This window comes from Phycodurus eques, chromosome 18 (assembly GCF_024500275.1).
Source record: "Phycodurus eques isolate BA_2022a chromosome 18, UOR_Pequ_1.1, whole genome shotgun sequence".
Lineage (NCBI taxonomy): Eukaryota > Metazoa > Chordata > Actinopteri > Syngnathiformes > Syngnathidae > Phycodurus > Phycodurus eques.
Window position 1 is genome coordinate 10,554,455 of NC_084542.1, and position 12,813 is coordinate 10,567,267.

The 12,813-nt window shown below is 41.0% G+C and overlaps 2 protein-coding genes across 2 annotated transcripts; one reads left to right on the forward strand and one right to left on the reverse strand.

The window, feature by feature from the left end:
• The first annotated feature begins 458 nt into the window (after positions 1–458).
• Positions 459–5,596, forward strand: si:ch211-22i13.2 (uncharacterized protein LOC553945 homolog). The gene is made up of 7 exons (XM_061704551.1): positions 459–613; positions 2,620–2,680; positions 3,240–3,410; positions 3,482–3,540; positions 3,614–3,706; positions 4,258–4,350; positions 4,435–5,596. Exons 1-7 carry the CDS (start codon positions 611–613, stop codon positions 4,483–4,485), a joined length of 531 nt encoding a protein of 176 aa, XP_061560535.1. The 5' UTR covers positions 459–610; the 3' UTR covers positions 4,486–5,596.
• Positions 5,597–6,621: 1,025 nt separating this feature from the next.
• On the reverse strand, positions 6,622–9,747 carry rd3 (retinal degeneration 3, GUCY2D regulator). Its single transcript, XM_061704621.1, has 2 exons — positions 9,434–9,747; positions 6,622–7,935 (listed from the first exon to the last, which is right to left on the reverse strand). The coding sequence occupies exons 1-2, from the start codon at positions 9,721–9,723 to the stop codon at positions 7,584–7,586; spliced, it is 642 nt and encodes a 213-aa protein (XP_061560605.1). The 5' UTR covers positions 9,724–9,747; the 3' UTR covers positions 6,622–7,583.
• Between the last annotated feature and the right edge of the window lie 3,066 nt (positions 9,748–12,813).

Below are 12,813 nucleotides of genomic sequence, written 5' to 3' on the forward strand. Positions count from 1 at the left end.
TATTTTTTTTAAGTCGTTAAAGCTAAAGAATTTCCTCATGTACTTGTTTTGCATTAAAACAACGGGAAACTTACCCATTATGTATTGTGATTATCGTGGTCTCTTTGACATCAAATTAGGCTGTATGTGGCCCCTGAACTCCACAATGAGTTTGATTAAGGCATACAGCAGTTGTCGTTGCATTAAATTCCCCCACTACAGGCTTCTTTATACATCCTTTTGCAATGACCAAAATGTATTAACTAATGATAAACGTCTTACCTTCTGTGTAACCGCCCCCAAACTATCAACATTTAAAGCCAACTCTTTTATAATGTTTAGTTTCGAATTGGCAGGTGGCAGTAAAGAACTGCCGCGGTGGTGTGACGTCGACGTTAAAAACACGAAGTTTTTTTTTATTTTATTTTTTTAAAAATTTATCATGGATTTTTTTCACTCCACTTCCTTGTTGTGAAGGAAGCGTGCAGCGGTGCATGCTGGGATACAACATGTCTCCTGTGTCTGTTAGCTAATGCTAACCTACGGGTCGTCACTGCGAATACATTTAGATGTATGCACGTTGTAGCGTTGTCAAGGTGTCTTCGATAATAAACGATACAGCACTGTTGCCATGGTGAGTACCGGATACTGTCATCTATTAAGCGCATTGCGTGTGTAATGTATGCAAATGCGCTGTAGCGTTAGCTAATAGTCTCAATCTGTTGGTGCTTAGAACCGTTAAAGGTATTTCCCCCCCCCCCCCCCAACCCTCGTTTATTTATGTATATTTGTATTTCTCCTGGTTGTAGTTATTGAGGTAGAAGACCTCGATTTGGCATGATCGGTAGGTATCGTTGCAAGGACTGCTATGTTAAGCTTTGGTAAGAGTCCATAACTTGACGCCAAAGAATGTAGAATATTCAAATATGAAGTGTTCCACCCAGACAACATCCAGATTGTGCATTGTCCCATCTATTAATTAAAAAAACACAACAATAGCGCAACAACAAACTAGACCAAACAAGGTTCTATGAAGAAATGTAAAATAATAATATTCCTGCTAGTAAAAATGGAGCAAATAGGCAGAATTGTGGACAAAGACCATTGTAGTAGAAGCTGGAACAGTGTTTTATATGACAAGAGGTGTCGATTGATTTCTAAGGTAAGAAGACAAAACTGTTTTGAAGGAGGATATGGATCGGATATTTGCAGGTGAATTATTGCAGTCATAGAGAGCTTTAAATTCAAATGATTCAATTATTAAAATGTATCATGTTCCGATGCTTGAACTCCTCCAAGTATCTTGGGGTCTTGTTCACGATTGAGGGAAGAATGGAACGGGATCGGTGCAGCGTCTGGAGTGATGCGGACTTTGTATGGGTCCGTTGTGGTGAAGAAGGTGCTAAGGCGAAGCTCTCAATTTACCGGTCGATCTCCGTTCCTACCCTCACCTATGGTCACGAGCTGTGGGTCGTGACCGAAAGAACAAGATCCCGGATACAAGCGGCCGAAATGAGTTTTCCTCCGCAGGGTGTCCGGGCTCTCCCTTAGACATAAGGTTAGAAGCTCGGTCATCCGGGAGGAGCTCAGAGTAGAGCCGCTGCTCCTCCGCATTGAGAGGAGCCAGATGAGGTGGCTGGGTTATCTGATTCAGATGCCTCCCTGGTGAGGAGCTCCGGGCACGTCCCACCGTACGGGAGGAGGGCACGGCGGGGAGACTACGTCTCTCGGCTGGCCTGTGAACACCTCGGGATCCCCCCGGAATAGCTGGATGAAGTGGCTGGGGAGGGGGAAGTCTGGGCGCTAAAGCTACTGCCCCCGCCACCCGACCTCGGATAAGCGGTAGAAAATGGATGGATGTTCCGATGCTTCTATTTTTGTCACAGCTCATAAAATCAGATTGTTACTGTTTGTGTTGTTGATTGTTACTGTTTGTGTTGTTTTGTGATTTATGATAAAATGCACCATTTTAGTACATTTGTTGCTATTTTTGTATTATTATGTGGTGTTAACGTGGTTAACAAATCCACCTCACAGTTCTGTGGTTGGGGGTTCATTTCTGTACTTGGGCTTTCTTGTGTGTAGTTTACGTGTTCTCCTCGTGCTTGCATGGGTTTTTCTTCTGGGTATTCCGATTTCTTCCCACATTCCAAAAACATACGTGTAAAGTTAACTGAAGGTTGTTATATAGAATAATAATATATGTATGTGTAGAAGATGGATGGATGGACAGTGTGTTAAATGCTCAACTGCAACTTTGTAAAAAATATGTTCGGTGAAATCAGTACTTTTTGCATCAAGTAGACTGTCTTTATTTTTTCCCGTTTATTTCAAATCAAACAATAGAAACCAACAACATACCATCAAATCAACAAAACAACAGCCTGAGTTCAAAATGGGGATGGAGGATGCTGAGCTAATGTGATTCCATCCCCTGTTGTCCCAAATAAAAAATACTAGTACAACAAAAACAAACACACTTATCGCTCTCTGGAACCCGCTTCCCCCTGAGACAACAGGAAAAAAGGAAAAACGGCACCTCAAAGTAACTTCTCATTTCCTCCCTTCCTTATTATACCTTTAAAACACTCCTTTTCTCCAGATGTCTGAATAATCAATATTCTTCTTCTTTCTTTCCAGTCAACAAAAGCGGAATGCAGAGTGTCCAGTTCCAGCTCCAGGATGGATGACAAGAGCAGAGGCAAGGCTGCGTCAATCTAAAATGAATGAATAAAATAAAAGATGAATCATTTACAAATGTAGTTGCAGATGCATTTGTCATTGCAAAATAATTATCAAGTATTTTAAAAGTTAAACACACAAGGTATTTGTCACCAGCAGTTGGTGTCACTCGAGTTACTAAAAATGATCCTATAACAAAATATGCATTTAGGTCACATCTAAAGTAGATTTACTAGTATTTCTGCTCTCCATACAAGGTCAGATATTGTTATTTATTTCCGCGACATACTGTTATTTATGTGTTGATTGTTTGTTATCGGTGGGCAGGAAGTGGGTTTTAGTAATAATTTGGTTTATCTGTACTTTAGTTGACATAGCTAACAGGGGGGAGGGGAAAAAAAGCTAAAGTAACACATTATCCCAAATCTTTTGTCTCAGTTTCGTTCATAATCTCAACCGTCATTTTTCGTGGCTGAGTTACACGCAAAGGGAATTCTGTCATGATCACGTCCTGCGAGCAGGACTTTCCGACCTGCCGCCTATTATAGCACGCAGACTACAGTGTTCTGTTTACGCAGGTAGAGAAAAAAAGAAGCGTAAACGCAGCCGTAGTAGATCGTCCTCTTCCTCGTCGTCGTCGTCGTCGTCCTCCTCCAGTTCGTCGTCGGCTTCGTCTTCAGCGTCCTCTTCTTCATCGGGATCATCGTCACCCTCGTCCAGCAGCAGTCGGAGTAGCTCCAGAAGCAGCGGTGAGTTAAATTAGAAGCTTCCATTTGATTGTCCTCTTTATTCTTAAACACATTCACCCATTTCTTACTAGACTCCCGCAGTAAGTCCAGAAAGCAATCAAAGAAAAGGAAAAAGGACAAACCCAAAAAGGTATGCGTCTACATTCTGGTTGTTGTTCATTAGTGGTCAGTATTGTGTTACATGCCGTCGTTTTCATTTGCAGCACAAGGGGAGGAAAGAAAAGCGACATAAACGTAAAAAGGAAAAGAAATCCAAAGGCGGTGAAGAAAATTCTGGGCCGGTTCAGATATCCAAGGTTGTGCATGCAAGTTTTTGTTTCCTTGTGTTTTTACTCTATTGTGAATGATAACCCCTTACTCACGATAAACTGGGGATTTATGACTTTCGGATCAAATTTCGGGATGAGCCTAAAATGCACTGTATTGTTGACAGGTGAACTCAGTTTGACCTTCTTTTGTACTTTTTGCACTGCTTGCTGTTCCGTAATGAGGAACTGAATGTCAAAATTCACACGTGCTTGTTCGATCCAGGAACCGGCCAACAAATTTCCAAGGACGTCCACTTCTATGCCTTTCTATGACTCTTCCTGTCTCTCTGTATCTCTCTCGCAACCTGCCGATGACACTCAGTGGCCACTTCCCTCTGAGAACGTCGAACAGTCAGACGTGTGCGTTCAAAGGTTTAGAGGTCGTCAAATTCAATTCACTTGCAAAGGTTATCATGCATTTTAGGTTCATCCTGAAATGACAACCGAAAGCCGAATATCCCTAACTTTTTGTAAGTTACTGACTTAAGTGGTTAAGAATCTCACGGTGACATGACAGATCTGCTTGCATGTTCCCTCAGTTCTTGAAGGAAAGGAAGAAAGGCAGGAAGTACAGCATGATTTCAGGAAAGAAGATAAAGATGAAAGTAAAGAAGTCGAAAAAAGATAAACAGGTAAGTTCAGTCTCCTTCTGCAGCTAGTTCATTATATAAGTGTTGCCATTCCCTCTGTATCACACGTACATGTTTTTACCACAGCGGGACAAAAATCGAGCTGAACTTCTGGAGTTCTTGAACTCGACCTTGTGATGCCCCGAGTGGACAGAACAGCCGACCTCAGGAAACTACAAGCGAACTGTCCAGGGGAAGAAATGTAAATAAAGGTTCATGTCAAACCAGGGCACACCTTTAAGCAGGGTACACACATACCCATGTTTAACATCTTAACTGACTTTTTAAATGAGAGAGACCCCATGCATGGAGAGAAAAAAAAACAAAAAACTTGGGAAGTGTGTGCTGACTGAACAGAACACCGCACGCATAACCGGATCGCCAACGACAATTGCGAGTCTCCTCTCTCGATGCAGATGTTTGTTGTTATACCATGACTGACCTATGTGAGGCACCGTGGTGCAGACGACGAAGAAGAAGAAGAAGAAAGCGTCCCAGTAGAAGAAATAGAAGAAGCTAGGCTAACTTGTAACAAAATTTCCGTTGCAAGCTCTTCTTCTCATTTTTAATCGTGGTGATGTCTTCTGGGACACATTATACAAACACTCAACACAACTAAACAAAAATCCTTTTAAACACACCCCCCCGCCACAGGATGGTCTTCCAGGCACCTTTGCTGACTTGGATTAGAAATGGGTAAAAGTGCAAAAATGTGTCCTGGTTATCAGTATGTGTGTACCCCGCTTTAGAGGGACAACGTGCAGCACAGTAAGCTGAATTCAGACCAAATTGAGGAGCGGCGTCATCACACAACATTGATGTTGCTGGTTATGGCCATTATGAACATTTGGTACACCGGCACAATGTAATGGGATCCAATACGAAAAAATAATGAAAAAATCAGTTTTGATGAACAATGTCAGAGATTTTCATTTAACAATTAGTTTATTATTGTGGTTTGCAGCGCCGGTGTACCTAATGGAGTGGACAGTGGGTGTCTGTAGCTTGTTTATTATTCTGTCACCACTTTGGGCTTTGGTTGACCATTGTCATCCGTGTGTATTGAGATAACAGTTTTTAATGTAACTGTGAAATATTTTACACATACTTGAAACCACCAAGTAACGTCGCCATCTTATTTCAGCGGTGTTCTGTTAATGAATCTGTAAAATGAAATAGTCCTTCATTTTGTCAAACCAGCTGAACGCATTCATGGAGCTGTGTGACCGAATGGAAAATAAACCAGTCAAAATGTTTTACTGCGTCGTCTTGCAATATTTCATTAGCATTCATTTGCGGCAGACCTGCTTTTGTAAAGAAAACATACAGAAGCAAAGCTTTTAGTTGGGCGACCTTGAGTGGGCGTGCGTTGCGCACGGCCACTGAAAGAAAGTCATCTTCAGAGTGATGGGGGTGGGAAATAGTTTCCCACTTGAACATAAAAACTATGTCGAAATGCTGTGCGAAATAGGAAATGCTCAGGCATTCAGGTTTTATTTGGAACAGGGCCATATTTTGTGTGTTTCAACGATACTTGAGACGGCAACATTTTGGAAACATGGATTGTTGGGTGTGTAATTTGAACCACTTGCATATTGCAGTTAGCGATAGAAACTGACATCCAGCTGGTGAATTTTGAAAATATGAATGAATTCGGAAGTAAAATTGAGTTGGACAAGAAGTTAACCAGAAATTTAGGATGTAGAAATTAGTTAGAAATTAATGAAGTCATGTGAGTTGTCTCATAAGGTGACATGCATGCAAACTAATTTGTAAAAAAATGTTGAAAATGGGGGGGGGGAGGAAAGATGTTAAATAAAATACAATTTGTGTGCGTGGATCAGAGATTAACCGTGCAGTTTTGCAGTTTAGAAATTTGTTGAATTTGATATAATTGTATTATTTCACCCAAGATGTGCTGTTAGATTTAAATTCCCTGACAAAGATTAACCAGCATTATTATCAAATTGCATTTAATTCCCATTAATCCCTGTAAATTGCTAAAGAAGGTTATTTGAATAAATATGAATATTGTTGAATTCAATTTAAAAAGTGAAACTTTTCAGAAGGCTAATTCCTTATGTAATTTTTATTAAAATGGTGAATTATAATGTTTTTTTTATGCTCATGTTTTTTTTTCACAGCATTCTAATTTACCGAGATGAGCCCGTATTCCCCCGTCTATTCCCATGGAAGGTTTCAATTATTGTAACCTTAATTGGGAACGTCCAACCGGATGCATTGTGGTCATCAACAACCATTTATTTCCTCCTCTTTTGTTATACAGTATACACAGTGAAGCCCCATTGAAAAGCTGTAATATGGGGAGACCATGTAAATTTTTAAAAATTAGTTTGACCCCTTCTACACACTTTAAAACTCGTTCAAGCACATATTTTAAACACCTTGTAAATGTATTTGAACACACACAAAATTGAAAGCATAAAATGTATAGAAAATACTTTATGTATTGTAGTTTCTGTGTGTGAGATGCATGCATTGGCCTTTAAGAGGCGGGGCCTGGTTAGGCGGCAAGTGACATCAGCGAGTCTGTGTGTGAGTGTGGGTGTGAGCTGCGGCTGACAGCAGCTTCTCCGTGAATGTGCTCATTGCGTTTTATTATTCTCCCGGTGTTCAATAAATGGCTAAAGAGTGCATCGCCGACTGTGGCTCTCCTTTCCCACATGTGAGGGTATTATAATAAGTATACTGTAAAAACCCATTTAAAAAAAAAAAAAGATCACTTAAAAACCACAGATTTGCGATATAGTGGGGGTGATAGATGGATACAGTACATTCCATAAAAACTGAACGAAGAATCTTGATATAGTGGGTGAAAACCAGAATAAAGTAACATAATATTTATTCCATGCATATGTGTCAAAAAACAAATAAATAAAGGTTGCATCATGTGGAGGACCGCAATGGTTGAGAAACTTGTCAATTGAACACATTTTCTCTGCCTGATCATTAACTCCTTCCATGAGCTCATCAACAAAAGAAGCAGGAGGAAAAAACCGCAATTCCATACTGGTGTGTTGCCAGGTTTGCGGTCACTGCACCCAAAAAAATAATTCCTTTCAAAAACAAAACAAAAGATACAGATTTTCCAATATAAACAGGCAAGATATGTCAAGTCTGAGTCGAGCAAGTCCTAAAACCGACAACTTAAGTCTGACTTGAGTCACGTTATTTGACTTGAATCCCCCATCTCTGCTTTGTCCTTTGTGGTCCTATCAGACGGGTTTACTGCTGCTTGTTCCTTTGTATCTGAAGTCCGGCATGCTCCACACCCTCTCCTCCCTCTCGCTCCCTCTTTCCACATCTTCCGACACCGTCTTCAGGTCGCTCAGGCGGGCCCCGTCGGTCGACATCAGGCCCGCCGTGCTCCCAAACGGGTTGATCTTGATGCGCGACCTGAAGTTGACCAGGGACATGCTCTTGCCGCGTTTGTTGCTCCACTGGCAGGCGAGCCGCTGGGCCTCCTGCTCCTCCTTCAGTTGCTCCACAGCCTCCAGGAGGATCGAGCGGAAGAGGCCCGACACCTCTTGCACCTCTGGGTCGCTGGCTTGGATAGCGTCACGGAACCTGCGCAAGACGATATATGTTTTACACATGAAACAATTGTGTCTCAAGGTTAGAGTTGTTGATGTTTTCTTGTAGTGTACAAAAAACACATTTTTTAGCACCTCGCTCTCTAAGGCTCTAATGAGACACCTGAGACCTCAGCGGGGTGTGAACATTACAGACGCTCAAACAAGCTCAGGGTGTAAAAAAAAAAAAAAAAAAAAAAAAAACCACAAAGTTCTTACTCCTGATTTTAGCTGAAAGTCCGCAAATAGTGGTTAGGATGCCTGAGGTTCAGTGTTCGAATCTTGGCTCAGGCCTCCCTGTGAGGAGTGTACATGTTATTCTTGTGCGTGCGTGGGTTTTCCCAGATATGCTGCCTTCCTCCCACATTCCAAAATCATGCATGTCAGGTTCAATAAAGAGTCAAAATTGTCCGTTGGTGTTTAACGTGAGTGTGACTGCTCGTTTGCCCAAGCTCCAGCTTACCGTGTCCCGCATGAGATCAAACACTATAGAAAACTGGATGGATGTGCAAATGTATTGGGTCACTGTTAGAGTTCTTGTTTTAACAATGGAGTAGCAGTGACCTTATAATTACAGATACGACCAGAAAGAAACAGATAAATCAGGTTACAGTGGTCCCTTGAGCTACGAACGACTCCAATCACGAGCTTTTTGAGATACGTGCCGTCATTCGGACAATTTCGTGCCTTGACTTGTGAGCAGAAATTTGAGATAAGACCGCTGTATGGTGCCAGGGAACTCGACTCAATTTACTTCACAACAGGCAGCGGGTTACCAAATAGGAGAAATATTCTTCAGAAACGGGCTTCAAGCTGTTTGTTGCCACTTGCTCTAATTTTTTGGGGTGATAAAATAAACACTTCCGAGCCTAAAACATTAAAACCGTAAAAAAAAAATCTTAAAACACATATTACAGGGAATAGAATGTACATCGTGTACAGTATTACTGTGCATTACTACTGTATGTTTAAGAGTTTAAATTGTGTTTAAGTGTATAAAAAAAAAATATATATATATATATATATATATATATATATATAAGTATATAAGAGTATGGTAATAGAGGTTAGTAGGAGTGTGGGGAAGATTAGTAACTTCTGTAAGTGACGATTACTGAGTCACTTACAGAAGTTACGAAATGTATTATACTGCTCCCCTGGTGGCGAAGTTGTGTACAGCAGAAAGCTGCAATGAATTAATCATGATGTACAAACTGTTTCATTCTTGACATTCGATTTAATTTTGCTATTAAATTGCTTTTAGCTATTTTCATTCCTATAAAACACAGAAGGGATTACAGTGGACGCCGACGAATATCCACGGATAATTGGCGCCTATTATTTATCTTTTTTTTTTGTTTGTTTTAGCCCCAAACAATCTTGAATAAGCAGGAATAAACCTTCATTGAGTGTTTGTTTGTTTTTTGCGTTGGTTCCCCCCCCAAAAAAAGAAAAAAGACCAAGAAGATTTGAATGAAATAGCATGCCCTTACTTGAGGATGACCAGTCCACAGCAAGACGGCGGCACCTTGGCGCAGAGGTCCTCCAGGCCCAGCCGCTCCCCGGTGCTGATGCTGTAGGACGAGCGAGGCGCGCTGGCCAGCCAGCTGTAGTCCACGCCGGTCTTGAGGCGCCGGTACTCGCTTTCCCTCTCTCTCTGCTGCCTCTCCGCCTCCTTCAGCTGCCAGCTCAGCTCCACCATCAGCGTGTCGGCGACCACGTCGGCCGGCTCCCTGCGGGGGATGCGCTGGTGAGGCTCGCTTCGGCCGAACCAGGAGGCCATGGCGCGGTCCTCCTCAACTGCCCCTCGACCCCCGCCCCCAACCCCCTTGGTGACAGAAAGCCATTCGGAGAAGAACATCACTTCAACAAGTGAATATTACATTTGGCTAGAAATTCAAACTTGTGGACGACCATGATATTTCCCACTGTGCACCTGTGTGTGAGGGGAATAATGTGCAATAAAATAATGCAAATAACATACACTACTCATGACAGTTGCCTTAAAACAATTTGTGCATCATGATTCATTCATGGCACTTCCATGGCAGTATAATATAGTTGTGCAGAAAGGACAAAGAAGAGTTTCACAACTATTGTAAGTGATTTAGTAATCTCCAGTAATATTAGTTGCTTTTTCACAGAGAAAGAACATATACCTGTGAGTATTCTTCTATTGTCTCTCTACATGTGTTGCTGCACCATTCCTTAAAGCATTATAACACCGCCACATAGATGCTATTCATTTGCCCGTCTATGGCATTTCAACAGCTATTAAGCTAATGGTAAGGTAAATTAAGTTTGCCTGTAAAGTTTTTCGTGAATTTTGGGATCATCCTGAAATTTCATCAGAAAGCCCAATACCTATACCAACATCTATCTATCTATCTATCTAAGCATTTTATTTAATTGACCATGCATCAAAACATTCTTGTGAAGGCAGACTTTTTTTTGCACTGGCTGTGAATAGTATGGGCAAGTGTACCTAATGAAGTGTCCAGTGAGTTTGAGGTTCTTGTTAAGATTTTTTTTTTGAATTATCATTTTTGGGACAGGAACTTTACATACTCTACTCAAACCATCACCTAATACCCCATTGTCCTGAATTTAGTTGCTACATCTTTTCACAAACACAAACACGCACGCACACACACACACACACATACACACACTGGTGGCTCCGTTTTGTAACTGTCCTCTTTAATCTGAGGTTAATCCGTTCACATGATGAGTCTCCACAAATAGCGTGCCTCATATAACGGTCTGCATGTTTTACTACGTTGTATTTATACAATCAATATCGTGTTTTATTTCTCTTTTTTTTATCGGGAGAATATAACTCATATAGATATGAGTGAATCATCGTGATTTAACGTGCATCATTTAACAGTTATTGCCACAATCAGATGATATGTAAATGGTAGGCAGCCTATAGAGGAATATTAAGAGCTTTAGAAGACTGTCAAATTTGTTTTAATTGGTATTTCTCTGCATGATTAATTAATTTCATGAATAAAAAAATGAAAAAAAAGAAAAAAAAAAATAATGTCTTACCTCTTTATCTCCTTTGAAAGTTTTTGGGGATGTCCCCCCCCCCTTCCCAAAAACAGACTAAATTATGAGCGAAAGCATCAGTCCGATGTTGTGAGAAGCTTGGCTGACATATTATGGATCCTCTCTCTCTCCATTATTTTCACCTCGCCGCATCCTTGCTCTTCCTCCTCCTCCTCCTCCTCCTCCTTTTCCTCCTCCTCTTCCTCCCTGGAGCCTCCCCTGGCCTGCCTCTACTTGTTCCACCGGGCCGTGGGGCTCCAGCATCTCCAGCGGGAGACTGAGGCCCCTGATGAAGTGCTTATGTCCCTTTGTTTTTTATTTATTTATTTATTTTTTCTGTGTGCGATTTGCTAGTTGCTATAGTGACCAGCGTAAGCCTATTTGTCCACAATAAGCTCCATCAGCTGAGAGGGGAGCGATGAAGAGGCAGATAAAGGGAACAGAGAGATTTAAAAGGGAGGGAGTAAAATTCAAATCGATGATGTACTGTTTGATCAAACATCCCCGAGGTCATGCATATGCAAATGAGCCTCCTGCACATAATGAGTGTCGGTGACCCACAGCGACTTGTGTTATGGGATGCCACGTTGTCCACGTTGCACATGCAGTTGTACTGTGGAGGAACATCAAGGTTTAGTTTGGTGTGTAGGTGTGAGCACGCGCCCAACACTGCTGCATGAACTGTGAACTCTGCTGAATCACACCACAATTTGCAGTAGTGTCAAAAGAATTGAGAAAAAAAGGGCTATTTATTTAAATAGTTGTGCATGAGCATTATTTAATGCTATTATTGTTAATGCCTCAATAGTAATATATATACTGTATATAGGCCGAGCTTTCTCACACAATAAATTTGTGAGTAACTGGAGACAAGCTCATCATTATTGTAGTACTGTATATACGTTTTGTGTGTAGACAGTGTCGGGTAGTAACTAACTAACTACATGTAACAAGATTATGTAATTCGATTACAAATTTTATGGACTTGTCATCATTATTATTACTGAGAGAAAAGGTGTCATTATATTACAGTTGCTTTTGGAAATTTCTATGATTACAAGTTTAGTTACATTTGAAAATGTATCTGACGCTTGGGATTGGCTTTCTCTGGTCAGGTAGTCTCAAACATGTCAAATTGTTCCAAATATGACCACAAAGCGCCATCTAGTGGTGCAATCTATTAGTTTGTCTGAGATTTTGATGAGGTTAGACCCATAGTTTTATACTTCTGAACATTGACTTTTGAACAGTTTCGTCTTTACAATTTTCAACTTTTTTATGGAACATTCACATCTCTTTTGTCATATTAAGCAGTATTGTCTAAATTGTGCACATTTGTCATTAGGTCAACATGGTATCATGTTTTCCACACGCTGTACACATATTGCATATACTGTATGAAAAGCAAAATGGTCATTCGAGACTAACATAACCATGTGAAAGTCGAAGAAAAGCCGTAATTCTCACAGCAGTCGACCCTAAACGAGAGCCTGTCTCGCTCATCTTGAAGATAACAGATGGGAAGGTAAGCTGCTCCCTGGAAACCCGTGACCGGCCCTAATCCTTTAAAGTGATTCCCTCACCGAATCAGCCACAATGTGCTCCGCCAGTTCTAAGGGACGCGCTTACAGTATCATAGAGAAGTTGACACAAGAGTGCAAAATCACACTTTGTGTCATACCATAAATAAAGCCCATGTTGTGCTATTGTGAGTTAAGCACAAATCAAACACTTATAGATTGGTTTCATTGGTATTTGGGTTATGAGGGAGTTATTGGTAACATTTCTCCCCTGGACATATATATATATATATATATAT